The sequence below is a fragment of the Sorex araneus genome, chromosome 6 (genome assembly GCF_027595985.1).
Source record: "Sorex araneus isolate mSorAra2 chromosome 6, mSorAra2.pri, whole genome shotgun sequence".
Lineage (NCBI taxonomy): Eukaryota > Metazoa > Chordata > Mammalia > Eulipotyphla > Soricidae > Sorex > Sorex araneus.
The window spans coordinates 71,617,774-71,631,051 of record NC_073307.1 but is presented as its reverse complement, the minus strand read 5'-3'; the positions used below and the strand labels follow the sequence as shown (position 1 = coordinate 71,631,051).

The window sequence follows — 13,278 nt, the reverse complement described above, 5'->3', positions numbered from 1 at the left end:
GTAAACCCTCAGTGGTGATGGAAATGGCTCCAACCTCTGAGCACTCCTGCAAAAGGATTATATAAAATACTTGCTTGGAGTTATATCTTTTAAGGATTTTTAGACTACATAAGTAAACCATCTGTTTTGCACATTTGTTATGTAACCCATAACTTTCCAAAATTCTTTCAAGTAATCTCCTTACAGTTCCTGATTCTCTGGGCAGACAATATAATCTGCAAACAGTGAAAGCTTCACCTTCTCTTTTCTTACAGTCAGTTTGTTTATTCTTCTCTTACTGCACTGCCCAAGACTTATAACACAGTATAAAATTATAGCATTGAGGATAATGATAATTTATACTTAAATTAATAGCAAAACTTTTAATGTTAATTTAAGGATGATTAGTCATTCTGATATTCATAATCATAAAGTATCCTACATCCCACATTTAGTTGATAGGCCTTGAAAATAGGTATTTAATTTTTACTCAAATTAGCATTATTCTAGGCAAAATTCCAAGCACATACTTATCTAAAAATCAAAAAAACTTAAAAAGAAGTGTGAATTAAACATACCTGGTAGCCAGTTGCCCTGACCCCACCAGGTTACAGAAGAGAATTAGCACCTTGTTCTTGTTATAGATAGGCATGGATAACTGCTGACCTTCACAGGCGACCATGCTCGGGGAGACAGGTAGACCAGATGGTTGAACTGGAGAGAAAATAACATTTGCATTTACAAAGAAACTGTTTTTACTATTTAGAATCCTGATTTCTTTTTTTTTTTTTATTCACACCTGGTGATGCACAGGGATTACTCCTGGCTCATGCACTCAGGAATTACTCGGGGGACATATGGGATGCTGGGAATCAAACTCAGGTCGCCGAGTACAAGGCAAATGCCCTACCTGCTGTGCTATCATTCCAGTCCCAAGAATCCTGATTTCTTTAGTCCTTTCTCACAGGCATCTATTTACTACTACTGGGAAATGCTAGATCACTTTAGGGAAATATGCCAGTTGCTAGATGGTATAAATCTAGCAATTCACAATAGTGAATTTTTCATTGTGGTCAACCAATGATTTTAAAATAATAGATGGAAACAAAATGTTTTATTTGTTCATTTGGCTTGGGCGAGTACCTTATGGATATTCTTGGCCAATGGGCAGGCAAGTCAATGCAACTGCACAAAGGTGCGATGTTGCAGGGACTTGTGGTCACAGGGTTACCCAGGCATGGGGCAGTGCTTAGGGAACAACGTGTTTCTGGGCTCTGTCCATGCAAGACATGCTCAAGGCCTGGCCAAAGGAAAGGGATTTTAATAAACACTTTACAATACCAATTTGAAAAATATTCCTATATTATTTTGATTGCTTATAAGCTTTGATCACAGACCAAAGGATCCACTATCTTAGAATACCAACATAAGAAGTATAGAGAAATGATAAGAATCTTTCCACTGAGAAAGCAAAGGAATTATATATCATGAATCTTCAAAAATTTCTAAATGTTGACTTTGAAGGCACTGATGTATCCTCCATGACAGACTTTGAAATTGGAATTTGTTTCATGATGTTATAACTTAACTGAGACCAGACAATGTCCTGTTCCAGATTCCATGCCCAGTTTTTCTATAGACTCTGAACAACCATTCTTGTTCCCAGAGACTGCACCTGACTGAGGAATGGCCTTTATTCATCCGGGGTATATGTTACCACAGGCACAGCAACTTCTAAATAAGATCCCTTCTTGACAGGCTAATACAGACATGTTTAAAAGTTTAGAAAAATCAAACAAGAGAAAGTAAGACTATTAGCAAAACTCATTCAATAATTGTTTTGACTATTTACTTGTCCAATTTGTAAAAATTTTGCTCAGGTACACACTGAACTGTAAGACTGAGGAAGATAAAGATGACCTCAGCACCTTTTCTACACCGTTGTTTGTTTTTGTGGTGCCATGGACAGAACCCAGCGCTAAGACACATAATGCAAGTGCCCTGCTACTGAGCGATGTATCTTGCAGAACCTATTCTGAATAGTAATTCTCAAAGAGGGGTTCAGAACCAGTATCATTAGCATCATCTAGAAAATTGTAAGACATACAAATTCTTGGGACCCATGTCCTGCCTACTGAGCCAGAAACTTTTAAGTAGAGAAGGGGATGAAGAAATCCTTCACGAGCCCTCCAACTGATTCTGATAATCTTGAGGGTTTTGAGAACCCCTGGAACAGTAGAATAAGTTTTTATAACAAATACTTATATGTCAAATATATTTCCACAGAAAATAAGCCCAACCATTCTAAATATTAAAACTATGCTTAATGCTTTAAATATGCCTAATGAAATTCTCTCAAATGCATATACATAAAATCCAAGTAAAATTATGAAAAACACTATTGCACCTGCAGTTATCTCCTGGACAGGTGGCAGAGAGGTCTGGAAGGCATACACACTGTCTCCCTCAGAAATAGTATTCAGGTCATCCTCATCAAAGAAAGATCGCTGTAGTCCAGTGGGACACAGTTCAACCAAGATCACCTGGAATAAAATAAGAAAAATAATTTTCCCTCATAATTTCCAAAAGAGAATGTAATTTTTTAAAAAGTTAAAGAGATAAGAGGTTAAAAGTATTTGAGTAAATACTTTTTTCCCCTCAGTTTGGTGCCAGAGATCAAATTCAAGGCTTCACATATGCAAAGCAATCACTCTAACAATGAGCCTATCTCCAGGCTATAACATTTTAAATAATAAAATACATCAGTTGTAACAGACTGACCACAAACGTCTCATTCACAACAGCTGCGGAAAGGAAACTAAAAATCTAAAATATTATGCTGAACTGAAAGATCGTGCGAGAATGAAATAGGGGCTAGGGGCCAGGAGCAAATGTTTTGCAGGAATGGGGACCCAAATTCAATCCTTAGTACTACATGACACTCTGCCTCCCATCATCACCAGGTGTGCCCTGGTGGCTGCCAGCACACGAGACCTGGGCAATGGCACACGTCCAGGCCCTAGCATTCTACTACTTAGCCCAGTTGGCCGAGTTTCCCTACAGAGGACCCCAGGCCTCCTGAGCACTGCCTGGGAGGCTCAAAATAATGACAGAAATATTACAAAATGAAAAAACAATAAGAAAATGAAGTGCACTACAAATAAATCCTGGGAGTGCTTACCAATAAGAAAAGAGCTCCACTGAAAGAACTTCAATCAGTGTTGCCAATATCTTTCATATTGTGCCTGTCATACATGAAAACTATTTTGGGGGGGCTGGAGTGATAGCATAGCGGGTAGGGCGTTTGCCTTGCACGCGGCCGACCCGGGTTCAAATCCCAGCATCCCATATGGTCCCCTGAGCACCGCCAGGAGTAATTCCTGAGTGCAGAGACAGGAGTAACCCCTGTGCATCGCCAGGTGTGACCCAAAAACCAAAAACTAAAAAAATAAATAAATAAATAGATAAAAACAAAAGAAAAAGCTTTAAAAAAAAAAAAAAGAAAAAAAGCTTTTTTAAAAAAGCTTTAAAAAAAAAAGGTCTCAGTGGCTAAAGGAATCAACATCTCCGCATATGTGCCCCATAGAAGAGAGATTGGGAGATCCTCTTGCCTGCCTCAGGGTCAGAGACATGGCATGAGTGCCTGCTCTACCTGCTGGGACTCAGGCCTTGTTCCCTAAGCACTGCTAGGGATACCCTGCAGAACTGCCAGGTGTGGGCCAACGTGGAAAAAAAAAATCTTTTCAAGTTTAAATTGCAACAACAAAACACCAAATCTAAAAGGAAAATGAGTTGTAAGGAAATATAGTAAACCAGAGAAAAATGATAAGCTCTGATAAGTATAAGCACCTGTTGACTGTGTAAATCTGTAATAACAAAACTATTACTACTACTACAGCCAGGGAGAAGGATTAAAATACTATGCTGGGAGCCAGGACATGTATAGCTAGGGGGCATGCTTGGCATGCACATTGGGATGGATCTCAGGATCAATCTCAGTTCCACATAACATCCCAAGTATGGCCAGGCAGAGTCCTGGAGGTCGATGAGCACCTACAGGGTGATGCTGGTGGCCCCCAGCAGCCAAGCATCTCCATAGCCTCTGGCCCTCACATTGAACAAAGCTGGCAATGCATAACTAGGACTGGCCTGGGCACCATGTGGGAGCACCCCCACCCTAAGACATATAGTACCATAGAATCCATCTATAATAGCTCACAAAGGTACATAGGAATCAAAAAGGCACGTAGGAATCAAAAAGTCACATAGGAATTTAAAGCATAAAAAGCATAAAGCATAAAGCATTAATTATGTTGACTTTATAGTGCTAGCCACTGAAAGCATACAAATAAACATGCAACAAAGGGGGTGAAAAGAAACTAAAAAAAAAAGTAGCAGGCCTTCACGTTCCGGGGAAAGGTCAACTCAGAGAAGCGATCACCAACTACATTGTAGTCGAAGGCCATGTGGAGGAAGGGAGTTGCGGGCTGAATGAGGGCTAGAGACTGAGCACAGCGGCCACTCAACACCTTTATTGCAAACCACAACAGCTAATTAGAGAGAGAAAACAGAAGGGAATGCCTTGCCACAGTGGCAGGGTGGGGTGGGGGGGAGATGGGATTGGGGAGGGTGGGAGGGACACTGGGTTTACGGGTGGTGGAGAATGGGCACTGGTGAAGGGATGGGTTCCCAAACTTTGTATGAGGGAAGTATAAGCACAAAAGTGTATAAATCTGTAACTGTACCCTCACGGTGATTCTCTAATTAAAAATAAATAAATTAAAAAAAAATGTCTATAATATCTTACAGAAGGACTTAATGACTCCAGGATGAAATAAAGCAATTTTCACACACTGTCCTCTAAGGAAACTTTATTGGGCCATTTTTAGCGAATTATTCATAATAGGCAAAACAAAATTAGTTGTTTGTTCTACTTTGGGGGACACAATTTGGGATTTGGAATGGAAGCATTTGAAATATGTTTGTGAGAAGGTGCAATGGTGATGGGATTGATGTGTGAATATTAAATGTAATGAATTATTGTGAACAATTTTATAAAAATAAAGTAAAATTTAGAATAAAAAAAAAAAAAAAAAGTAGCAGGCCAGAGAGACAGCACAGGGATTAAGGTGCTTGCACTGCATGTGGGTGACCCTGGGTGAGTTCCAGTCCTGCAAATGGTTCCTTAAGCACTGCCAGAAGCCATCCTGGAACAAAGAGTCAAGAATAAGTCCTGAGCATCACTGGGTATGACCCAAAAGCAAACAAACAAACCACCAAAAAATAGCAAAGGAATGGGGGAGGAAATATATTATAAATTAAAAATATAAAATGATACAAAGTAATTAAAAAATACATGATCATAAACAATATAAGTAGATATTCTTGGCAATTAAAATATCAAAAAAGGGTCTCGGATGTAGTGACCACCTATCATGCATGTATGTTTCCATCTCAGCTCTTACTGTAGCACTGTAGCACTGTTGTCCTGTTGTTCATTGATTTGCTCAAGTGGGCACCAGTAACATCTCCATTGTGAGACTTGTTACTGTTTTTGGCATATCAAATATGCCATGGTAGCTTGCCAAGCTCTGCAGTGTGGACGGGATACTCTTGGTAGCTTGTTGGGCTCTCAGAAAGGGACGGTAGAATCGAATCGGGGTTGGACACGTGCAAGGCAAATGCCCCAACCACTGTGCTATTTCTCCAGTTTCTCAGTTCTTACATAAAGAAAAAAATTTCATTCCAGTCTGTGTTCCTGTTGGAGCTCCCCCTGACGAGGCTCCCATCTGGACTGGCTAACCAGTGAGAATGCTCCAGGGCCACCAAGGCAACGGTCTCAGAACACTGATTCAAGTAACAGGGACAGACCCATGCCAGAGGATCATGTTTCCTGGACAAAAGTATAGATTAAGAATATGCCACTGGCCAGACTTGAGGATGTGAGTTGCCTTTGCTGCATGAGATCGTTAAGGAGAATAAGCTTTGTTCTTGTTGAGAGGGTAGAATTCTGAGTACGTGTCTCTTGGAACTGCATGTAGCCACACAACCATTAATTTCCCCTTCTGTCTCCCTCTCACTACACGACCTCACCTACATACACTACATTCCTTTTGCCTCTATATAATCACTATTGTGATTATATAGATTAACCTGTCTATTGAGCATTGGCACATCAGTCATAGGTGCACTGGAATCATCTGGTCTTACCAGGTACCCCTTCCTGCTGGATGTACAAGTCCCATCTATGAACTTAGAAATCTCAAGAGAACCCTGTTCATGGAAAAAAATACTATGCTTTTCAAATTCCTGCAAATTCTTTATGTCTATTAACTATTCAAAGTATACCTTTCTCAGACTACCTCCTTTTGATCTTTTGTTGCTGTCATTTTTCCCTAAGACTCCCCCCCACCCACCATCTTGTCTCTATCTCCCACTGTCAGGAGATCCTTACAAAACACTTCAGAGTTACAAAGACACTCAATTCTCTCCTCTGACATCCTCACATTATTGGTTATAGAGACCAAAGCAATTAAGTACAGTAGGTAGGGATTCTACCTTACATGCAGCTCACCCAGATTCAATTCCTGGAACTGCATATGGTTCCTCAATCCCCATCAGGAGTGATCCCTAAGCACACAACCAGGAGTAAGCCAGGCCCAAAAGTTTAAAAAAGTGTGATAAATGTCATGATTAGAGTTGGGTAAGAAGGAGGCCAAGAGGTAATAAAAGGCTCCTGAAATCATGGTGAATACACATGTGAAAATCCAACAAACTAAAGCAATAAGATGTGGACACTTTATTTTGTATGTGTTATTTACTTATTAAGCAAAAAGATCAAAGTATTTTTTAAATTTGAAAAAATCTCATACGATCATCAAGAAACAAAAAATTTCCATTTTACAGTTAAAGGAATGCAAGGAATTACTTTGTCGGTTAGAAAACCAGAACCAAGATCAGAAAATGAAAATCCTATTCAAGCCATGTGGCTTTTCACCATCACCTGCACCATGCCCTTTTGTGGGGTCCACTGCTTCTAACTATTACCCCCCAAATCACAGTGAATGCAATCTCTTTACCAAGACTGCTTTATAAACAAAAAGGGGAGGGGGAGGATAAAGTAGAATAGTTATCTCTCCCCTAAATCTCCTTTTTTCGTGCTACATATTTTCAGTTCTCTCGGTAAATCCTCATATCCATTCAGTTTTGGATTATATCCTCAGGAGTGAAAATAAAAGTAGTGACTCAGGCTTTGGACGTCAAATTACCTGGGTCAAATCCTGATTCAAACTTAACAGCTTTGTGACCTGGGGCAAGTTATTTAGCCTTTCAGTTGCCATTCTTTCTTGGTAAAATAACTATAATGTCTATTTCATAGAATGGTAATAGGGATTAAGCTGGCTATGAATATATATAGATTAGTGCCCACACTTAGAAAGCACTACTGAAAGTTAGCTTCTGTTAGAAGTACTGTGATTATAATTACTCTCATCTTAAAAAACGATGACATCTGTTTCGGCTACTGTGAATGCAGCGCGAGTCATCAGAGACCAGGAACCATGAGCCAAGCAGGAACTCATGGTCATGCCGAGCCACCGAGAAGCAGAATGCTCGAGCAGCCTAGAGAACTGGCTGTGAGCCGCTGCCATCCAGGGAAGAATGCAATCCCGACATCACACCTCATGGACAGGGGCTCCGCCTTCCTCCGCGACCATCCTCCTCAAGGCTGCCACGGTGCTGAGGATGGGCACAGCCAGGCCAACCCGCAGGAACTTCTGGCTCTTAGAGGGGAAGGCCAAGGTGATACTCAGGAATCTGGAAAATAAGGAAGCCAAATCCTTAAGGAACTAACATGAACTGTCTCTAATGTCACTGACACTCAGTTGTATTCAACCTTTCAAATAATCTCTGCACACTGCTAAGTTACTACCCTTTAAATACAATGTCCGCAGGATGGCACAGGTGGAGAGTCAAATCTCCAACAGTCTCTCATAAACGCTTTTCCAGAGTTAATAAAAACTATCTGATTAAGAATGACCACATTGATCTATGAACACAGGGTTCTCACTGTTAAACAGACCATCTGGCGGGGCAGGTGCACACAAACTTTTAAGTTTGATAAACAGTAGAGGTCTTGGTCCTTCGGTAGAGTTGAACACTATCAATAATGTTCTTAATAAAATTTTCCCATTATTGGGACACATATTTTCTGTCCCCCAACCTCTGTGGCTATGTTCTCTGATTCTAGTTCCAAGCATGCTCACTAGCATCATTTTTTTAGCTCCTATAACATGCTGCAGAATAAATTACCCAAATCCACATCACTAATTAGAAAAGATGGAGCTAGAAACTGGACAATATGGCTTGACAATTGGACTGGCGTGCTTGTACAGCAGGTGAGGAACTTGTCTTACATGCAACAAATCTAGGTTCCATTCCCAGAAATAGATATGGGTCCTGCTATGATTGACCCCAGAACACAGAGCCAGAAGTAAGCCCTAAACACATAGCTACTGTAACCAAAAACCCCAAAAATTAAAAATTAAAATCAGTGGTTCTAACCACTATACTATGTTGCATGAAGCCAGTAGTCTCAGTTCACATCTAATAACAGACATAACCTAATGGTGTCACAGGTAATAGATCAAGTCAACATTATATTTGTGGCAAAGATGATAGTAATAGAATTCAGAGCAAAAAGAGGGATTTAATTGACAAGGAAGGCAAGGATCGAGGTATATTCTAAAGATGAAGGATGTCAACAGGTAGAGAGCAGGATGAATGGTATTTAAGATGGTGGAGAACACAAGGAAATAGACTCATCCAATGTTACCAAAGGGGTTGACTAAAATTTTATGACACCAACATTGGCAAAGTGCCTTCCTTAGTAGTCACGATTAAGATCTGAGTTTCTGGGAAACTTGTACCAGGCCTTCCAGTGAGTCCAGCTCGGCTACCAACCCTCTCTACACCACCTCTTTATTTTCTTCTCATCTTCAACAATGCTTTCCTTTTATCTTTGCTCTTTAAAAAAATCTCTTCTCTAGATTGTCTCCATGTTTTTCCTGTTGTCCTCTTCTGTTTCCTCCCAGTAGGCTCCTTCCTCCTGGTGGCCCCCTACACTCACCCTGTGGTCTCCGCTCATGGGATTTTCACTTGTGGCCTGTTTGGCAAGTACTTCAGGCTCAGTGTCACCAGATGGCTCCCAGATGCCAGAGATCCTCTTTAAGGAAAACTTTTTAATTGGAAATAAGGTTGTGAAAGCAACTTTTAGCGATAAATTTATTTTAGCAATAGATGTATTTATGCAGCAATAGGCCTTATTCAATTTTGTTTTTTATGTTTATCCCTTCTTGTCCTACTGAATATCAGGACAGAGCCATACCAGCTTCTGAATGGGAGAAAGTCCTAAGTCTAGCAATGATGTTGAATAACAAAAACATAGTTTGTAATTTCTTTTTCATCTGAAGAAGGAACACAGCAAAATTTTGTTTTTACACATTAATAATGGAAAAATATCCGACTATTAATTGGGTTATAGAGAAGTTCTGGGTGAGAAATGAGAGAAAATTGAAGATGCAATGCCAGAAGTTTCCAAAAGTTAACTTGACTTGACATTCACATACCTTGTCTGGCGCAGAGGGATAGGAAGTGACACACACAGGAAAGGATCAAAGGTGTTGCTCTGCTTCAAGCAGTGGGGACAGGTCAAGGAAGATCTGTGAGGACAAGGACAAATGCCACAGTTCAATCAACTTTTACCATGCATCACTTCCTAAAGATATTATATACAGATCTTACAGATTTACTACAATCCCATTCCTGTATATATGCAAAAACTACAAACTTAAACATTAGTATAAACCTATCACCTAGACTATAATAAATTTTTAAAATAAAAACCACTTTGAGCATAAAAAAGAAAATTGAAACAGGTACTCAGAATAAATATGTAGACAAAAATATTAACAGGAATATTATTCACAATAGCTAAGGGGTGAAAAATATTCATCAGTGGCTCAGTAGATTAAATAATGCGGCATCTCTGGTTAAATATAAGGTTGGAGTGATAGTAGAGGAGGTAGAGCACTTGCCTTGCATGCAGGTGACTCAGGTTCAATCCCTGGCACCCATATGGTACCCAAAGTCCCACCAGGAGTAACCCCTGAGTGCATGGCCAGAATAAGCCCTGAGCAACACCAGGTGTGGCCCCCAAAATAAGAAAAAAATAACCTAAAAATAAACTTGTCATTGGAGTTATATAATGAATTATATTTAGCTTTATAAAGAATGAAGTCCTTACATAAGACATGTGGATGAACCTTTAAAACATTATACTAAGTGAAAGAAGTCATTTTATGATTTCATTTACATGATTTGATATGATTTCATTTTGCTTATACAAAACTTCCAGTGTCAAAAAGGCCTCAAAAACAGAACAAAATGGTTGTTTCTAAGTGCTGAGAGGGTACTAGTGCTTTTGGGGTAATGAAATGTTCCAGGATTGCCAAGAGATAGTAACTGCACAATGTTGCGAATATACATGCTACTGGATTCTGTACTTTAAAATGATTAATTATATGCTATATAACTTTTACTTCAACTTCTTTTTAGTAAGTTTCTTAATCACAGCTATTAGTCCTTCTGAATAGAAACACAGTATATACAACATGCAAGTTGGACTATCTATGACCCACAGGACTAACTATGACCCTTTTATTCAGTCACTTTGTGCCCTAAAATCACATGAAACGTTTTTATTTTCTTTTTTAAAAGGCAAAACTGTATAGACCAGACTCCTAGAGGAAAGGAAAAAGGTTTAAGAGTGGGCAGATGAGGAGACATCAGGTTTTAGAAGCTCCCAAGGTGGGTACAGGGATAGGTAAGGTGTTTGCCTTGCATACTACTGGCCCTGATCTGAGTCCTGAAACATATAAAAGCCAAAAGAGGGTCGTAGAGATAGTGCAGAGGTTAAGTTGCCTTTTATCTGGTGAACGTGTTTTGATCACTAATGATACACATAGTCCTCCCCAGGTACTGACAGAAGTGATCCCTGAACACCGCTGGACGTGGCACAACCCCTCTCTCCCTAAAGAAAGGGATGAAAAGCATCTATACTTTCATGTGATTACATCTAATATATATTTCATTATTCTTATAATGTAATATTCCATATTACATTATTACAATATTATATATTATATATAATGTATTATTTATGTGTAATTTAGATCATGTGATATATATATCCTTATACAAGGATACATAAGGACATATATATGTGACCTTGTATATATATTAAATATATGTATATCCTATATGTATTACATATGTGATATATATGCAAAACCAATTTGTTAAAACAATTCTCTAGGAGCCACAAATGTGTTCCTGTGGTAGAGCACTCGCCACATATATATGAGGTCTTGGATTCAATTCTCAAATTCTCATCACCACAATAAAAATAAATAGAAATAAGTCCATAAATAAACTAGGCTCCTAGGCTACAGAGAAGGGAAGGGGGTGAGGAGTGAAGGTCAGCAATAAAGTACATACCTTGTATGAATAAGACCTGGGTTCAATTCCCACCACCATAAAAAATGTCCTCACATTAACTCCTCCTTCAGAGGAAGATAGAAGACCCAGAACTAGGTAAATAGAAAAGCAAAAATATTACAGATCAGATAAGTAATGAGTTGTTAATTGGAATTTTAATGAATAAAGGAAGATTGCAGTTCTGCTGCTTTGTAATCTCAGGCAACACTGGTAATAGAAGACTAGTAACCTGCACGTCAGTCTGCTGAGCAGATGTATCTGTTGATACATTCTAACATACCAAATCTTACTTTATTCTTACCTATATTGTGCTTGAAAGTGGCTTTGTACAAAGCTTTGGCCTAAAGGAAGCTGAGTTGATGGTGACACAGAGTTCAAAGAAGTTTTACTAGCCTTGTGATGAAGCTGCAACAAATAAAACAAAGAAAGATTATCATGAATCTTCCATCATTTTACAGACTCCAGACCAGGGAGTTTTGGAAGGCTTCCTTCTAGCTCATATATTTTTCTGGGCCCATTTCTACAGAACCCAAAAAATACATAATTCCCTCCTCCTTCAATTCCTCAACTTCTGAAATTCCCCTAGAGAGAGAGGATGGTGATGGAAAACTGAAGCATGAACCCTGAACACTCATACGCACTGAACTGTAACCTCTATATCTGTTGCTCCATTCTTTTCTCCATCTTCTTGGGTATCATGTGTCCAAACACTTTGTATTAGATTGGGCTGCCAACTCAAAAACACCTATGCCAACAGCCCCATCTTTTACTCCGATTCATGTTTTCCAGGGAGATGATCTTCATTCAAGCACATTTCTCAGGAAGCATTAACCTTCTCACTTCCTAGATCAATCATAGTGTATCCTCTTCTTTATTCCCCAGTATACTTGTTTCCTGTGCCTGTTGTAGCTTATCACACACATTGGTGTCTTAAAATAGCAGCAATATATTTCTTATAGTTCTTGAGAACAGACCTTCAAAATCTGTATCGCAGGGCTGAAATCAAGGTGTCAGCAAATCTACTCTTTCTCCAGAAACTGTACAAGACAGTCTCTTCCTCGCCACTTCCAATTTCTGATGGATGCATGAATTCAAGGTGGTTTACAGCTACATCATTCCAGTCTCTAAGACCAGTGTCTTCAAATCTCTCCATCTACATTTTCTGTATCTCTAATTCTTTCTACTTTCTTATAGAAATACTGTAATTGCATCTAACATCCATCTGGATTAGATACTCGTTTCAAGATCCTTAGCTTTATCACACACTCCAAAACTCTATAAAAATGGTAACAGCTATAGTATCCAAGATTATGACCAGATATCTTTGGGGGCCTACTTCAGCTTGGGCCTCCTGCTTATCCCAATGCCACCAACCGTCTAGACTCCTACCACTTCCAATAGGAATTACTCAAGTTTTCTCAGTCAGCTCTGTCCTTTCCTTTATTCTTCACCCCGCATCCCCTTCCTTCTAACACACATTGGACATAATTATTTGATCCTGCCATGCAAAAATCCCTGTATTTCTTGCATCTGAGTCATTTGTAAAATTATTCAATAGAACATAAAATTTCCTAAAACATATTTAAAAAATGTATTATCACTTCTTCAATGAGTTTTTTAGACTATTTTCTAATTTTTTCATAAAATATTGCTATACCAGATCTACTATCAATTAATATACTGTATGAATATATTTGCCTTATATGGAGAGTGAGAGAGTTTAACTTCATTGAACCATTTTGG

The 13,278-nt window shown here is 39.0% G+C and overlaps 1 protein-coding gene across 1 annotated transcript in view; it reads right to left on the bottom strand.

The window, feature by feature from the left end:
• Nucleotides 1-11,572, bottom strand: part of LOC101554376 (dehydrogenase/reductase SDR family member 7C) — a 66,715-nt gene extending 55,143 nt beyond the window's left edge. Inside the window, exons 1-5 of the mRNA XM_055141264.1 lie at nt 11,536-11,572; nt 9,606-9,698; nt 7,659-7,794; nt 2,387-2,522; nt 558-693 (exon numbers count right to left, since the gene is read on the bottom strand). Of these exons, the coding sequence (XP_054997239.1) occupies nt 558-693; nt 2,387-2,522; nt 7,659-7,694 (308 nt within the window). The 5' untranslated portion in view covers nt 7,695-7,794; nt 9,606-9,698; nt 11,536-11,572. The remainder of the gene's footprint in view (nt 1-557; nt 694-2,386; nt 2,523-7,658; nt 7,795-9,605; nt 9,699-11,535) is intronic.
• Nucleotides 11,573-13,278: the final 1,706 nt, after the last annotated feature.